The 19,610-nt window shown below is 38.6% G+C and overlaps 2 protein-coding genes across 5 annotated transcripts in view; both read right to left on the bottom strand.

The window, feature by feature from the left end:
* The window catches only part of LOC124148583 (NFX1-type zinc finger-containing protein 1-like), a 17,008-nt gene extending 9,984 nt beyond the window's left edge, over positions 1 to 7,024 (bottom strand). The window contains exon 1 of one of the 4 annotated variants that reach the window (XM_046519741.2): positions 6,948 to 7,024. The gene's annotated coding sequence lies outside the window, so the exon portion shown is untranslated. Of the gene's footprint in view, positions 1 to 171; positions 435 to 2,784; positions 2,833 to 6,947 lie in introns of those variants that run through there. The other 3 variants (XM_046519742.2, XM_046519739.2, XM_046519740.2) reach the window with 3 other exon arrangements.
* Positions 5,926 to 19,610, bottom strand: LOC124148584 (NFX1-type zinc finger-containing protein 1-like). Its single transcript, XM_046519743.2, has 4 exons — positions 19,270 to 19,610; positions 14,729 to 14,785; positions 7,829 to 13,296; positions 5,926 to 7,260 (listed from the first exon to the last, which is right to left on the bottom strand). Exons 2-4 carry the CDS (start codon positions 14,755 to 14,757, stop codon positions 7,067 to 7,069), a joined length of 5,691 nt encoding a protein of 1,896 aa, XP_046375699.2. The 5' UTR covers positions 14,758 to 14,785; positions 19,270 to 19,610; the 3' UTR covers positions 5,926 to 7,066.

Here is a 19,610-nt window from a genome sequence, read left to right as displayed (position 1 = left end):
TGGCGAATAATGTCAAGTAAAATATTCACATGATTCCATATCTGTATTGTGAAAACCTTAATACGAGAGTATAAATGCTTCAACAGATGATACACATATTATTGATCTATGAAATGGATCTTTGAACGAAACAATGTACAGCTGAATACGATACATTTGCTCTTCCCTTACCTCCCATGCACCGCGCGGTATATTTATGTGTACACCGTCACACCCTGACTGCCCCATACTGAGTCCCACAGCCAATTTCACATAAATCCCTACCTCTATTCACCGAGCGCTGTGCAAGACTTTTGTTTCCCTGTTGTGACTGATAAACGTCAGCGGAGGGCGACTTTGCCAACAATCAATCGGCTGATAACGTTGGGTCTATTTATAGTATTGGCAAGCTCCCAACACAGATACAGTTGCGCAATATGAACACTAAGCTATGTGTGTTGATATACCACACCCGGAGCTGTTTGCATTGTGCATGCAATGAAGTGGTGTCACAAAACGACTAGACGTAATAGCTATTTAATGCAAATATGAATTGCTCACAATTCAATACAAATGTCACGGCCAAAGAGCTTTTGAAGTTAAGTTTTGATCTTTTAGAAATACGAACAAATTCAAAATAAGATGATAACCATGTTTAACAAATCTCTCATTCCTCAAGATGACTTGTGATTAAAGGTGGCTATGTAACAATTTGTCATATGTGTGCTGGTTCTTTGCAACGAGTAAATTGGCAGTGGTAATTTGTCTGATGTGAGAAAACTATTGCAGTCAAAATGATATGATTTGATTTATTTGAAAATAATTTGCATCTTTCCTGCTTACTACAACGAATGAAAAACACACAGTTTTATCAGCACTTAAAGAATTTGACAGCTTATATACATTTAGATATGCAGCAGAGTGTGAATGGCTTCCACTTTTTCTGTGGGGTTATTTGATACGCTCATTGAAGGCAAACTAATGCTTAACATTCTTTCTGTATCGGTTAACTATAAATACATACAACTGAGTGCTCCGTGAAATTTTACACTACTCATATATATTTGAAACAAGCCGAATAGGACGGAAACGTGTGCTTGGTCTGCTTGGATCAGCCAACTTGTCTCAGTGGGCAGTTTGATATATGTCCTTCGACAGTTTAGCTCGATCATTCAGATATTGAGTAAGTTCTGTGAATCAGTTAGTTGTCACCACTATATAATGAAAGCAGTGATGAGGACTTGGGGTCCGTCTATTCACTTCTATGTAACGTTAAGGACAATCCCATACACGCACACGTCCCATGACTAATTATGGTATATGCATGTAATGATGACTTCTGTGCATAGCCACAAAAACGTACACAAAAGACAAGACCAGAGGAAAAAGTACTTAGGGTTGCAATTAGCAGGCTGTTTTGTATGAGTGTAGGCAAAAACATGCACCGACATATACAGACATGTAGCAAAGACACTCATATCATATGTAGTATTCTTGGAAATTAGGTATATTAAGTTGTATTGAACATATTTCTTATTTTTTTAAATGAGTAGGTATAAACAGAGATCATTTAATGTTTGTGTATCTTGAATGTTCATAATATTTATGACTGTGTTTCCTGCCCTCTCATGTCTGATGTATTTACTAATATACATATGCATCACATAAACGTAATTATACTCAATGAAAACATTTCTTCAACACACATGATGTGATGACACATCATCTAGCACATGTGCTATGAAGCCATGTATCCACACGCACTCACAACAAATATACACACAAACACTTACCTACATTAATCAATGGATATATCAATTCCACCATTCAGACAAATATCACACACAACATTCAAACATCACATATACATGTACAAACAAACATAACATAACATATGAAGGCATTCTTGCAAATATCAGCTCATCGTGACATTTTGTTTCATATACTTGTTTTCACTTCTTTGATAGGCATTTAGAAGTTGGAGTACTAAGTAAGGATAAGAATTTATGGATGAACAACTTCTTTATTACAATTTAGAGCGACGTGTCTGTGTAGGATCTAACACCGTTATTACTTGCTTGATAACTGTGTTAGAACCAACACCGAAACGTCGCTCTTAATTGTAATAAAGAAGTTGTTCATCCATAAATTCTTATCCTTACTTGTTTTCAATTGATTAAGACCTTCCTAGTAAGTGGATGGTGGATAGTTATAGGATAGTGACAATGGCCATGAGCGTGAACACGTGCCCAAAGTTAGTATGTAGCCCCGTTGACACTGGTTAGGGCTTTATATTTACAAGGTTCGAGATAAATACTAATGCTTCTTATATACAACAATACCTGTATTTAAGAACATGGCACATTATGACTTAAAGGGAAGCCATAAAAGTATTTAAAATAAGGCACAAATAAGTGTATCGATTTGGTTATTGAACACTTTTCTAATCTAATGACCTACAGAAATATTGTTAGGAAATACTTACATCATCATTATTTTATTCTACATTTGAAATCATCAGCTTTACATGAGTGCAACATTGTTATTTAAGCTAAATTTATTCACCAGATACTTCAAGCTAGGAATGTCAGCCTGCAGAGAATATACAGCAATCCACCTTTTGCATGAACACCACATGACCATAATTGTTGTTGTGGCATGTCATATATTTGTCAGCTCATAGTGCACTACGATAGCAAATTTGTAACACATACATTATGAAATTATCATGGATCGTCATGTTGATAAGAGATGTAAATATATACATGACTTCGTCATGATTCTGATAACATACTCAACACTCACCTCACATTCTTCAAACCGATCTGCACGTTAAATATTATCAATGTGACTGATCTAGTTTCATTTTCATTTCTAAGTAGTACTACAAAAGTCCTACTTTCACTTTTGATACAAGGACCGCCTCCGTGGTCTGGAGGTAGAGTGTCTACCTGGAGAGTGGAACGTCGGGGGTTCGATTCCCGCCCGAGTCATACCAAAAGACGTTGAAAGATGGTACTTGTCTGACGCTCGACATTATAGGGCTAAATAAGGGACAAGTTGGGTCGGAGTCAGTATACTGTGTCTGAGTGGGGTATTCATGTTAAACTGCGGCGTGGTATCTCAGTGGGCAAGCACTATAAATTCGGCATGACTCCGAACTAGTAGACTCACACACACACACACACACACACACACACACACGCGCGCGCGCGCGCGCGCGCACATTATCTAAGTACAATAATATTGAACGCGACGTTTAACCCGATTTCACCTCACCACCTTTTGATACCATAAAATGTGTAGTGCTTGTGTTTTCACTTTGCTTACGTGGGCACGGGTTGCCCAGTCGTCTAAGGCGCCGCGATTCGCTGTGCAGTTGCGTCCCTTGGGCACGCCAGAAACCTATGAGTGTGGGTTCGAATCCCGGTTCGCCACGATTATGTTTCTAGGTTTGTCAGCACCATATCCGTGCTCGTGGGTTTCACTGAAGTGGTAAACGTCTGAGACCTGCATCACTTCGGGCTTTCCTCCCACATTAAGCTGACACGCTGTGATATAACTGGTAAACTATTAAAAGTGGCGTAAAACCAAATTCACTCACTCACTCACTTTGCTTACTTGCATGAAGTGGAAACGACCGAAATTGTAGCTAGTGCAATCCGACACGTGTGTATATGATTGCGTGATACATGTCTCTTATTCTATTGGACAGAACAGTTGCAGAAAACGGGGCATACAAATGGAAGTTTGCTGGAATTTACCTTAGAAAGATAATCCTCTTTTCACGTCAGTATTTTTTTTTATATTTCCAATATATTGCATAAAACGTTATTAATGTGGACAGTACAGTTCCAGTGAAAATGTCCAGATTAACGCATGTTCGTTTATTGGACTGAACCTATGAAATACTAAGAAAGGATCACATGATTATGGTAATTCAAATACAGTGAGTTTTCTTTCCTTACTATAGACCTTATATGTCCTTAGGAATAATGAGACTTCATATATCACTTGTTCAAATAATTGAGGGGGGCACGGGTGGCCCAGTCGTCTAAGGCGCCGCGATTCGCTGTGCAGAGTTGCGTCCCTTGGGCACGCCAGAAACCTAGGATTGTGGGTTCGAATCCCGGTTCGCCCCAATTATGTTTCTAGGTTTGTCAGCACAATACCCTCGCGCGTGGGTTTCACTGAAGTGGTAATTGCCTGAGACCTGCCTCACTTTGGGATTTCCTCCCACATTAAGCTGACACGCCGTAATATAACTGGAATACCGTTAAAAGTGGCGTAAAACCAAACTCACTCACTTACTCACTCACTTTGCTTACTTGCATGAAGTGGAAACGACCGAAATTGTAGCTAGTGCAATCCGACACGTGTGTATATGATTGCGTGATACATGTCTCTTATTCTATTGGACAGAACAGTTGCAGAAAGTGGGGGATACAAATGGAAGTTTGTTGGAATTTTTCCTTAGAAAGACAAACCTCTTTTCACGCCAGTATTTCTTTCTATATTTCCAATATATTGCATAAAACGTTATTAATGTGGACAGTACAGTTCAAGTGAAAATGTCCAGATTAACACATGTTCGTTTGTTGGACTGAACCTATGAAATACTAAGACAGGATCACATGATTATGGTAATTCAAATACAGTGAATTTTATTTCCTTACTATAGACCTTATATGTCCTTAGGAATAATGAGACTTCATATATCACTTGTTCAAATAGTGGAGGGGGGCACGGGTGGCCCAGTCGTCTAAGGCGCCGCGATTCGCTGTGCAGAGTTGCGTCCCTTAAGCACGCCAGAAACCTTTGATTGTGGGTTCGAATCCCGGTTTGCCCCGATTATGTTTCTAGGTTTGTCAGCACCATACCCGTGCTCGTGGGTTTCACCGAAGTGGTAAACGTCTTAGACCTGCATCACTTCGAGCTTTCCTCCCACATTAAGCTGACACGCCGCGATATAACTGGAATACTGTTAAAAGCGGCGTTAAACTAACAAACTCACTCACTCACTCACTCAAATAGTGGAGAACACTCCCCATAACCCTTTCGTGTGCCAACACGCTAAGCAACACTAATTGTGTTCAAAACTTGAGGTAGGTGTATCAATTGCTGACATGTCGACAGCAAACATTAACCTCATTATATAGAAGCAGGAAAGCATGCAATGAAATCCTATTCTGAGGTCATGTAGTCGGTGATGATCAGGTACACGAGACAAACGAGGAAGCTGTTACAGATTTCCCAGTTCAGACAACCAAACATGAAGAGTATTACCGGTAGGGTAGAACATTGTTACTCTCTTCACAAGCAATTGATGCAAGTGTAATTGGTGCTGGTGACGTCCATTTCATTCTGACATGACGGTTCTGACATTTATGCAGTAAAGAAGTAAACGAGCAAAGTAATATTTCAGTCATTTGAAGCGCTTATAACGTATATTTATATTTAAATCCACATGCAGGTAAACATTTGGGGGGGGAAAGAAACTTAACATTTTGACAAACTTGACAATCGAGGCACAAATGTCTAAGAGGTGGTGGGGCACATGTACCGGAAGGCACTAACCATTTGCTCGTCACATTGAAGGTCCTCCTTCAAAGATGCCTACTGTCGTAATGTGCTAAACAGTTACACCAACCTCTACTCAAAACAAAAATATATGCTTCATAGGTTATTCACATGCTGCCTCATCATACTATGTATCATCGCACTGTCACAGCCATAGATTAACTATTTAACCTTCTCATTCATGAAATGAGATTCATAGTACCAGCTAGGTGTTCCCCAAAGACATAAAATTCCACCCACCAATTCACTCAACGCGAGAAGTGACTTTTTCTGTCCAAATGATCTGATGCTTTGATAATGGCATTGACTTTATCGCAAAGTGTGCTCAGCAATCCTCATCAACAGGAAACAATTAAACACAGCAAATGAATTGTAAATATTTATTTTCAAAACACTGACAAACATTGTTTTTCTGATCATCAATTTCAGAATAATAATATGAAAGAGGTAACCAGGTGATAATAGCTTTCCAATAGTGACAAAACTTGTAGACATTATTTCATATTCAGTCTCAACCTCTAAAACAAAGCGGGTCAGTCGGGTAGCCTAGTGGTTCGAAGACCCGGGTTCGATTCCCAACATGGGTACATTGTGTGAAGCCAATTTCTGGTGTCCACCGCCGAGATATTGCTGGCACATTGCTAAAAGAGGCATAAAACCATACTCACTCACTCACTCACTCTAAAACGAAGCCACTTCCACCAATCTTTCACAACATCCACAAAGTAGTTAATCCTTTAAAACTCATGGATAAACATGTTTATTTTCGTCTAAAGCGTATATATGACATTATTTTCAAGCAGTGTTGAGTCTAGATCTAACCATATGTGAAGACCACTGGTTATCTATATATTCATACCAGGTATAATAACAACAGAATGTTTAGTAGTGTAGTACTGCAGAAAATGTGAACCATATCAGTGATCTAAATTTGCCTCTGAATCAAAACGTGACCCGCGGTTATAAGTAATATCCACACCAATTGAAACCTTTGAAGTCCAGGTAATCACAATTTACTCCAAACAATGTTAATTGTTTGTAAAAGGCGATTCTGTGTTAGATAGATAATATGCATTCAATAGACATTAAATATTTATAACTTTCAACAATCAAAGTTTGTAAAACATCCCAAGGCATATTTTGCTTAAATCGACTGAACGACGACTACAGTTAGACATTTGGATTAATTTTTAAACATAAAAATACTATGGATGCATATTTAAATGAAAACGGTGAAATTATTTACATTGTTGGAAAAGTTTTGCTACTGCTACCTTACAAAATCACTCCATACAATAAGATCCAGTTTGGTTAATGCAGGTGTCTGTATATGCCAATAAGGACAATATTGTGTTTGTTAGTACATAATAGGAGCAGTGATATCTTACTTTATCATCAGCACGTTACTCTCTCCCGATGGATGGATGGATGAATGGATGGATGGATGGATGGATACATATATTAGACCTCACATGAAAAATGGTTGCAAAAGATCAGCACAAATGGTTCACAGCATATCCAAGTTATAGTTCTCAAGATTGGCCTGTTCTGACCACGCTGCAAAGCGAGCTCCATCCATTTCTGGTGCAAGGGCATTGTCACTTCTCAGTCTGTGACCACTGCCACCGATTCCAGCGTTACATTCTGGGCACTTCGACTCTATGGTTGCTCCACCACAGTCTCCGATAGCGTAGATATGCCCTGAAAAAAAAGAAATTGACTAAGTTACTAAGGGAATCAGGACGGTGGGATAATGGTTAAAGCATTTGCTCGTCAGGACCTGGATTTAATTGCCCACATGGGTGCAATTTGTGGTGCCAATTTCTGGTGTCCTGTGCCATGATATTGCTGGAATATTGATAGCTGCAGTGTAAAACCCAACTCACACACTTTGGGAAGCATAGCCCCAAATTGTATTTTGTACTTTCTCATACCAACAATAATACCTCCAGTATAGAGTTTCATCTAAATTATCCTAATATAATCTGAATATCGTGGTCAATACTACATGTAGTATCTGGCTACAACTACATATTCTTTCCTTAAGTTATTTCATTGAAATGATTTTTGAGAAAATACTCAAAAAGCGAATCATAGCCATTAACCACTTTAGTTAATCACATTTTTTGTATTGCTCCACAGCCACGGATACTAAAGGCGAATTTTAAATGAGAACATATGACAATAGGGTCTGAGATGAGGGATTAACCTAGGGTCTAAAAACTCCCTTCAATGATGGGAAAATGAGAGAATTACGAAATATTATTACCATTGGGGCATCTAAACCAATGTCCGCTTGTGAGTTCCATTGCTTTCACAATTATCACCCTTTCTTCTTCAGAAATACCAAGACCAGATTCTGGAACATGTTTTTTGAGGTTTTCAAAGACAACCTTCACTCCATCTTGCCGTTGTTTGCTGAACTTCTTGCCATATTTCAAAGTCCCCTGTAGAGCTTGAAGTTCTTTTTGCAATGCCTCTGGTAGATCAAGGTTTCTATTTGCTATGATTTTCTCAATCTTTAAGAGCCTAAGGATAGCCTTGTTCCTATCAACTTCATCCTGGGCATCTGAGATTTCTTGATCACTGAGAGATGATCGTGTCTCCATGAGCCATAGTCGGAATTTCTCCAGCTCCTTCATGCTGGAAATAGCATCTCTTAGAACCGGACGAAGAACTGCTTCTTTGCAGTCATCTGCAAGCTTTTCGAAAGCATCAAATAGTTTTGACACACGTTTCATGAAACGAAATTGGTTCTGAATAGCATTGAGACCAACTTCAGAATTACCATAACCCTTATTCAGCATTTCCATTTTTTCTTTTCGTTCTTCACGACCAACCTCCCTGCTGGCTTCAGCTTCAAGTTGAGCTTTCAGAACCTTTATTCTTTCATCCTTTCCAATATACTTCTTTTTGACCGTGTCTATATCCTTCAGCATTCTTTTGATGTCAGATCCATATCTGATGTTCCGGCGAATCTGTGTCTTGCAATGAGGACATGCTTTTAATTGGATGACATCATTTTCAGGAACCATTTTCATGTACTGGTCCATGGCAGATACTTCAACAATATGGCCACAGTCCTCAAGTTCAACAAATTTGGCATCCGGTTCGTCTTCTGTGCCAAACATGATTGATGTGACTTCATCATGATTGCACTCTCGACACAGACGTGGACATGGCTCGCCACATAGACCGATGCATGGATGACGACAGGGAAGAAGCTTCAGGCAAGGTTCATCACATGGAGGTCTGTCACATGGCTCACTACACTTCTTGGTACATGCATGGTGTAGACATCTCCAGTCACAGGGCTCGTTGCACGGCACACAAATCTCGCCGCACATTTTGTAACATTTGCTGTGTGGACATCGGTTCTCACAAACATTTCTGCATGGGGGACAGTTGTTACATCTGTCCTTACATTCATGACCACAGACAAGGCTCCTCTTGCAGTTCTTACGGCATGATAGGTGTAACCTTCCTTCATGACAATCGTGACAGTTCCCGGCACATGCATGTCCACATTCCAGCATTGTGGAACACTTTGCCTTACAGACAGCCGAGTCTTTCCTCATGCATTCCACATCATTTGTGTGTCCACATCTCCAGGTCTTCTTCACTGTCTGTTTACACTGATGCTCAATTCCACAGGGGTTACCACATGTATGACCACACTTCATGGTTTTATCACATTTATGTTGACAAACGTATTTCAATGGATCCATGCCGCAGGGGACAAGTTGTTTGTGTCCACAACGTGGAATTGACTTTTCCACTGGTACCTCACATTTCTCACACTGTTGATAGCACAATCGTGGACATGGGTGGTTGTTCTTGCAAATCGTTTTTGGACATGGTTTATTGCATTTGTATTCTTCATGATTTGGGTCATATGGATGACAAAGTCGAGAACACACATGTCCACACTCCAGTCTGAAGGTGCACTGCTTCATACAACCACCTTCTGGAGCTTTATTGAAGTCATCTGGTTTCCTTGCAGCAATGCCTGTGTCTCTGGGATGATTCTGACAATATAAGTTCAACGCTGTTCCTATCTGGTTGTTCCGCTGCAAATCTTTCTTTATTTCCCGCCACAACTGACTCTCTTGGGCAAGAAGATCAAAGTTTCCAATCACAAATAAACCTTTCTTTGCACGTGAAAGCGCAACACAGACACGGTTTTCAATTTTTAGGAAGCCAACACTCCCTGCACGATTGCTTCGCACGAGTGACAGAAGGATTATATCATTTTCTTCTCCTTGGTAGTTGTCCACCACTGTCAGTCTGACTCCCTGGAAAATTTGCTTTGGCATCATCTTCTTCAACTTCAGTAGCTGCCCTGAGTAGGTTGTGAGAATTGTGATTTGTGATCTTTCATATCCCTGTTTCATTAAATATTCACACAATGCTACAACATATCTGGCTTCAAACTCGTTGGAGTGGCTGACTCGTTCAATGTCATGCTCTTCTTCATATCCATGGTTGATAAAGAACATGTTGTCAGATATCCCCTTGATCGTGTCATAATTTATGACAGAGGAATGATTTTCAAGCTTGGGGTAGATTGGCTTCATTAACCTTGCAATTTCGGGCCGCATTCTATGCTGAAGAGCCAGTGTGTCACACTGCATGCCATTGTTGATCATTCTCTCAAATAATGAGAGATCTAACTTGAATTGCTTTGCAAGTTTGTAAACAGTTGGGTTGGGCTTCAGCTGTTTATGATCTCCAATCAGTACCAAATGTTCACATTTCTTGCTCAGAGTTGTGATGATGTGTCCCTCAAGAACCTCGGCAGCTTCTTCAACAACTATTACCTTGGGTCCAATTTCAGAGAGAACCTGTTGATAGCGAGCTGCTCCTGTTGTTGTCATCCCTATCACTGTTGCTGTCTCCATGATCTGTTTGTCTTCAATCATCTGTGACTCTTTGTACTGAGTTACCACTGCTTTGTATCTCGCCTCCTTTGTTGATATATCCCGTCGCAGTCTTTCGCAGAGACAGTGTACCCAGAATCTGTACAATTTCCACCTTTCATTCATTTGGAGTCCCCAAGGATCCCCGATACGATTAGCCTCTGCTGGTGTCATCCTTTGAGTGGACCTTAATCTCTGTAAAAGTCGTCTTTTAAGACGTCTTCTGGCTTCTCTAGGTAACTGGAACTGCATTGCATCTTCTTGCTCCTTTGGGCTTCTATCCAAATTTGTCACATCAAAAGCAACATATCCACCTCGTTCATATTGTAGACGCTCAATCATTCTCTGAAGTTTGTCAAGTTCATTCTCCTCCATGTCACCATCGTCCATGTCATGCATCTGCCTCTGCTCTTGCAAGAGATCCGCTTCTTCCTGCACATCTATCACTCCACCATCCTCTTCTTCATTTTCAATGTCTTCCTCATGTAGCGGTTGCTCAATTGTGTTCACCATGTCACCAAAGGTGCCAATGCCTAGCCACTCGACCATGACAGGTGTTGATGGTGGCATAAAGCCATTTGCATCCTGCATCTGCATTAGCATCATCTCCATCGCCATCACCATCTCATCATAGTATTCACCCATGAATGGTCGCAACACGTCTTCATGCAATATCTCTCTTTCTGCAGCTTCTATTTGCTGACCAATCCTCTCAATCTCCAGTTTCAGGTTCATCATGCTATTACGAATTTCCCATCTCATCCGTCCCGTATTTCTCATATCTCTGGAACTGTGTAATTTCCGTGCCTTTTGTCTCTGCGCTTTAAGTGAGTAATCTTCCAGTAGTTCACTTTTTATCCTTCCTCCAACTCTGATGATACTTCCTCTGTAGAAGGATATTATTCCTTCAAGAAACTGGTCCAGTGCATGGTTTGTATAACAAACAATCAGCATTGGTGCATTGTTGTTTGCATTCCATGCCTTTGCATTGTGTAACAGGGCCTTGACAATTTTTAAACCAACATACGTTTTTCCTGTACCGGGTGGTCCTTGCATAATGACGAACTCTTTGGTGAGGGCTGTCTTTAAGGCTTTGTACTGTGACAGATCCAGATGCAGTTGCTGGGCAGACGGCCAATCTAAATGATTCAGTATTTCAATGTTGTTGGCGATCTGGGATTCTCGGCTGAAGTCGTAGCTGACCTCCCTTCTCTGAAGTCTCAAAGCAGTGTCTTCCCTTAGGACAGTCTTCTCATCCACAAGAGGGCGCAGGTCATACTTAGTAGTTCTTAAACCCTGGAGGTATCGTGGTGACCTCACCTCACTCTCACATTCCACTATGTACTTTTCAAATGGAAGATCGCCATCATGGAGCATCTGCAGCCCTCTCAAGACATGTCTGTAGGCCTCAAAGTAAGCTGATGTCTCAACCATTACAAAACGTGTATCTGATGAAAGGATGTCTTCCAGTGCTGCGTCATTTTCAAGTAAAACATCAAGTATACCATCCTGAAGTTTCTTGGGATCTCTATCAGAAACAGTTGCAAAAAGAAGTGTTTCAAAATTGTCATGAGATAAGCAGACCAAAGATCCAAATATCAGTCGCTTAGAATTTTCCCATCTGATTTTCCGCAGTTTTCTCACATCAAACATGATTCTGTGGAGAAGTCCGCCATCTGAACACACTGTCCGCAAGATCTGGACATCATGATAGACCCGGATGTCCTTCAGTCTCTGACCTTTCTCTCCTGGCACATTGGCAGTGAGATATTCTGCAATGCCATCCCTCAAAGGACAGATGAAATCCTCCCTCAGCAAACGGAACTGGACATCCAAATAATGATGAAGGTCCCTGTATCCACCAACATCTATGTTCTTGCGAAGGAAAGGTTTCTCCTCAGGATGTATGTCCTCAACATTTGGAAATATGGACATATCTCTGAAATCATTGGGTGGTTCTCCATCAGTATACTGCTCTCTTTCACCCCGGCCTTCTTCTTTTGTCATCCTGTCAACAGTTGGTGATTTTACATCCTGCAAATGTTTCAGCAGAAGACGTATTTCTTCATCTACAATATCGGACTTTAGCTCGAGATCAGGCATGATCATTTCCAGGAAACTCTTTACACCAAGAACATGAATGTATGAATGTGGCAGTCTGATAGACAGTTCCTTCATAACTGACATCAAATCTTTGATGAACTGCCTCTTTTCTCTGGCATTTTCATTTGGTCTGTGCCTGATTTCGGTCAAAACATCAGGAACATGATCATAAAAGCTTGACCGCTGAACAGTGAGCAAAAGTTCAATAAGGCTGGTTGGAGCAGATGCACATAAACATGCTTGAGCAAGGGCGCCAACAATTGCATACATCATATGAGATGAAAGATTGTGTCGTTTTAGCAGTGAGCCGAGACCAGATTCTTGTCCAAGGGCCATAACAATTGTAGATGGATCCTTTGACCGTAGTTCTTGCAACTGCCTGTAATCAAGGTAACGGCCTCCGCCTCTCCCACCTCTTCCCCTGAATCCTTGTCCTCTGCCTCCCCTGGCACCATCTCTGTCATTCTGTCCTCTCCTTTCGTCATCTCCATGATGAGCACCTCTGCCTCTGTATCCATCGCCCCTACCTCTACCTCTGTGCTCCCCACGGCCTCTTCCTCCAAACCTTCCATGATCCCCATCATGTTCATCGTCATTTCGTCCTCCAACTCTGCCGCCTCCATTACCTCTGACGCCTCGTCCTTGTCCCCTACGGCCGTGACCTATCATTTGACCACGCCCTCTCCCATCACGGTCATCCTGTCTGTAACCAGGTCTGTAATTGCAAAGTTGTGTTGGCATGACATAGCCATTGAGAATTATGGATCAAATACAACTTTATTTAATATCAAAATTCAACGCCAAAGAATAATCAGTTTCTATTATCTGCTGAAACAGATTCCATTTGGCGTAAAAGGCAAAATAGTGATCAAACATATACGAATGGATCACATAAAATCCCTGATGACACCAGGTGTTTGCGAAAATGGTGACCATATGCTGACTCTATTGGTGGTACCAGCCACTCACAAAATTTGCAAAAAAAACAAGAAAGAAGAAAGCAAAACTCACATACCCCCGTTATCCCCGCTGGTCAACAACAAATAGAAAATAATTTGTTAATTAATAAAATATACCTGTTGCTATAAGTCAGAGGAACTGCCCTTTCCTTTGTAACCCCATGAGGATGCATTATGTTTGAAATGAACACATGTTTTTGCAAATATATTTCAATCTAGTGTGAGATAATCAATGCTTAGCACAACATACATTCTTGATGTTTCTTAATGTGTCCATGGACACGGCAAAGATTTAAAAATTCAGAATCTTCAAACTAGCAAAAGGCACAAGTACTCATTGTGGTTAATGTGTGTAGCAAGTTTGGTGAAGCTAGGGTGCATAGTTAAAAAGATATAGGCCGTACAAAACACCAACCCTAAATGTTTAAGTTTCTTAATGTTTCCATGGAAACGGCGAAAATTAAAAGTTCAGAATCTTCAAACTAGCAAAAGGCACAAGTACTCATTGTGGTTAATGTGTGTAGCACGTTTGGTGAAGCTAGGGTGCATAGTTAAAAAGTTATAGGCCGTACAAAACACCAACCCTAAATGTTTAAGTTTCTTAATGTTTCCATGGAAACGGCGAAAATAAAAAAGTTCAGAATCTTCAAACTAGCAAAAGGCACAAGTACTTATTGTGGTAAATGTGTGTAGCAGGTTTGGTGAAGCTAGCGTGCATGGTTAAAAAGTTATGGGTCGTACAAAAGCTCGGAAGGACGGACGGAAGGACGGACAGACGGAACGCTATATAATAAGTGAATATTTGTTGCCCGGCGCCGCACCAAGGAATACTCCTGCCAAACGGCGGAAGACACAATCGAGTTTTGGCGGCTTATCGAGTAACAACGCGTCAGGGAGAGACAATCCAGTGACACGATAGCGCGCTAATTGATATTGACACTACGAATGATATATCAACTTTGAATTACTTCTGCTGCGTACCAGTGCAGAGATTATGTCGCTTACAAGCAAGTAGAAACACTTATGAACTATGTTAAAGCATCTTAAAAAAACAATAAACAAGAATTACAAAATAGTTTAGTTTGGCAACATGAATATTTTGAATAACTGTCAAATTTGGAATATATTTGGAAAAGACATTATAACCTAGATAAGACATCAAAAGAACAACTCTCAAAAGCAGCCCACCTTTGAAAGTCATCATCATCGTTGTCCATTGTAAACAATCCAGATGCGTTGTATGGTCTGAAAGTAACAAAATGTGAACATACAAATAGAACATCTGTAATTTCAAATATAACCTTCAACGTCATCTAAAATTTAAACTAATGAAAAGGAACTATGACAAAATAACATTACTTCATAAACAGTTATACACTGAAAGGTTCTTTCAAGCGATGGAAAGTATGCTTCCTCGAAACCTGATGTTTGACTGGTGACATCGGGATCGAGCAGTGTATTCACACACCGACCTATGTAGATAACCTAGATGTTCCCTGGTCCGCTGAGGGTAATGTTGCTGCTAGTGAAATACGTTTCGGTTTTATCGGGTTTCAGAGTAAGAAACCACATACACGATGTGCAGTGTCATCGAAACTAATTTTTAAATTACTTTTTTACTTGACATTCGGCTACATGCTATATTCTAGTTTCCATCACACATACTTAAAAGACTTTTTTCATCATCTATATTGTCACAAATTGTGTATGTCCCGCAAAAACAAATGCCAATGTTTTGATACCATATATATATCACATTAATATCATAATAGAAAATATCTTGCAACTATTCAACCTCTGCTCAAAGTTCGTCACTCCTGTTATAAACCGCTTCTACTGACTGTGCTGTCGCAGCAGATAAGTGTATAGTGGTCGTCAAGAGCCCGTGGATAAGTAATCGTTATAAATAGCCCTAGTATTGTTAGCTAGCTAAAGATTTTGAAATAGCTGTAAAGATATCTATAGAAGCTGCACCTGTCATATCATTTCAAATTCGTTCAACAATAAATGAAATTGCGCTGTAATATTGCTTAATCTATGAGTTTTGACTATAATTATATAGACGCAGGCACACATTCTGTTTGTATTACGCATGTACAAGATAACGAGATACATGCATACTGTATATATACCACATAACGAGATACATGCATACGGTATATATACCACATAACAAGATGCATGCATACTGTATATATACCACATAACAAGGTACATGCAAACTGTATATATACCACATAACGAGATACATGCATACTGTATATATACCACATAACGAGATACATGCATACTGTATATATATATATATATATATACATACCACATAACAAGATACATGCATACCGTATATATACCACATAGCGAGATACATGCATACTGTGTATATATATATACCACATAACGAGATACATGCATACTGTATATATACCACATAACGAGATACATGCATACTGTATATATACCACATAACAAGATACATGCAAACTGTATATATACCACATAACGAGATACATTCATACTGTGTATATATATATACCACATAACGAGATACATGCATACTGTATATATACCACATAACGAGATACATGCATACTGTATATATACCACATAACGAGATACATGCACACTGTATATATACCACATAACGAGATACATGCATACTGTATATATACCACATAACGAGATACATGCATACTGTACATATACCACATAACGATATACCACATAACGAGATACATGCATACTGTATATATACCACATAACGAGATACATGCATACTGTATATATACCACATAACAAGATACATGCATACTGTATATATACCACATAACGAGATACATTCATACTGTGTATATATATATACCACATAACGAGATACATGCATACTGTATATATACAACATAACGAGTTACATGCATACTGTATATATACCACATAACAAGATACATGCAAACTGTATATATACCACATAACGAGATACATTCATACTGTGTATATATATATACCACATAACAAGATACATGCAAACTGTATATATACCACATAACGAGATACATTCATACTGTGTATATATATATATATATACCACATAACGAGATACATGCATACTGTATATATACCACATAACGAGTTACATGCATACTGTATATATACCACATAACAAGATACATTCAAACTGTATATATACCACATAACGAGATACATTCATACTGTGTATATACCACATAACAAGATACATGCAAACTGTATATATACCACATAACGAGATACATGCATACTGTATATATACCACATAACAAGATACATGCAAACTGTGTATATACCACATAACGAGATACATGCATACTGTATATATACCACATAACAAGATACATGCAAACTGTATATATACCACATAACGAGATACATTCATACTGTGTATATATATATACCACATAACAAGATACATGCAAACTGTATATATACCACATAACGAGATACATGCATACTGTATATATACCACATAACGAGTTACATGCATACTGTATATATACCACATAACAAGATACATTCAATCTGTATATATACCACATAACGAGATACATTCATACTGTGTATATATATATACCACATAACAAGATACATGCAAACTGTATATATACCACATAACGAGATACATTCATACTGTGTATATATATATACCACATAACAAGATACATGCAAACTGTATATATACCACATAACGAGATACATGCATACTGTATATATACCACATAACGAGTTACATGCATACTGTATATATACCACACAACAAGATACATGCAAACTGTATATATATATATATATATATATATATACCACATAACGAGATACATTCATACTGTGTATATATATATACCACATAACGAGATACATGCAAACTGTATATATACCACATAACGAGATACATGCATACTGTATATATACCACATAACGAGTTACATGCATACTGTATATATACCATATAACAAGATACATTCATACTGTGTATATACCACATAACAAGATACATTCATACTGTATATATACCACATAACAAGATACATGCAAACTGTATATATACCACATAACGAGATACATTCATACTGTGTATATATATATACCACATAACGAGATACATGCAAACTGTATATATACCACATAACGAGATACATGCAAACTGTATATATACCACATAACGAGATACATTCATACTGTGTATATATATATATATATATATATACCACATAACGAGATACATGCATACTGTATATATACCACATAACAAGATACATTCAAACTGTGTATATATATATACCACATAACAAGATACATGCAAACTGTATATATACCACATAACGAGATACATTCATACTGTATATATACCACATAACGAGATACATTCATACTGTGTATATACCACATAACAAGATACATGCAAACTGTATATATACCACATAACGAGTTACATGCATACTGTATATATACCACATAACGAGTTACATGCATACTGTATATATACCACATAACAAGATACATGCAAACTGTATATATACCACATAACGAGATACATGCATACTGTATATATACCACATAACGAGATACATGCATACTGTATATATACCACATAACAAGATACATGCAAACTGTATATATACCACATAACGAGTTACATGCATACTGTATATATACCACATAACGAGTTACATGCATACTGTATATATACCACATAACAAGATACATGCAAACTGTATATATACCACATAACGAGTTACATGCAAACTGTATATATACCACATAACGAGATACATTCATACTGTGTATATATATATATATATACCACATAACGAGATACATGCAAACTGTATATATACCACATAACGAGATACATGCATACTGTATATATACCACATAACGAGATACATGCATACTGTATATATACCACATAACGAGATACATGCAAACTGTATATATACCACATAACGAGTTACATGCATACTGTATATATACCACATAACGAGTTACATGCATACTGTATATATACCACATAACAAGATACATGCAAACTGTATATATACCACATAACGAGTTACATGCAAACTGTATATATACCACATAACGAGATACATGCATACTGTATATATACCACATAACGAGTTACATGCATACTGTATATATACCACATAACAAGATACATGCAAACTGTATATATACCACATAACGAGATACATTCATACTGTGTATATATATATATATATATACCACATAACGAGATACATGCATACTGTATATATACCACATAACGAGATACATGCATACTGTATATATACCACATAACGAGATACATGCATACTGTATATGTACCACATAACGAGATACATGCATACTGTGTATATATATATACCACATAACGAGATACATGCATACTGTATACCACACAGTTGTACATGCATACTGTACATAGCGTATGGGTGCTCTACCGCTGAACACCGTGTGGGACGCCATAAACGATGACATCTTCCGCTTACGACATTAACAACAATTCTTAAAATGGGCGGTACACGTCGATAAGAATATTCATATCAAACGGACGACGGCCATAATTCGTCAATAATTAAATATATGTACATTCATTTGTGTAACCCATTTAGTGAAATAGCTAAGCAACACGACTTTATGAGCTATCTGACAAGAGGGAAATAAGGCCTACGTTAAGCCTGTCCTGTACTTACCATAGGACTTGAATGGGACCCGCCAGTTCTCCTAAAACACACGCGACTTTTCCGAGAACTACCGAGACCATTCCATATCCACTGTTATATACAAGTCGCTACAACTTGGGCTTTCCAGGAACTGAATTCAAGAGCTGTGACGTAATCAAAATACTCGCCAACTCATTCTATTTTCGCTTTCGTTTCTGTTTCAGATAAGAGCAATGCAATCTTTCGCCGAACTTAATCACATGCATAGTGTTGTATAAGGACACAGGAACGTCTCATCATGTCGCGAATAACCTTGTGGGCATGTATGTATGAGCCGTTTGAAATACTCGGACTGTATCGCCCCTATTGGT

This window comes from Haliotis rufescens, unplaced genomic scaffold (assembly GCF_023055435.1).
Source record: "Haliotis rufescens isolate VD_foot unplaced genomic scaffold, xgHalRufe1.0.p SCAF_9, whole genome shotgun sequence".
Classification (NCBI taxonomy): domain Eukaryota; kingdom Metazoa; phylum Mollusca; class Gastropoda; order Lepetellida; family Haliotidae; genus Haliotis; species Haliotis rufescens.
Note: the sequence above shows the minus strand (reverse complement) of the source record. Positions and strands in the feature narration are given on the sequence as shown.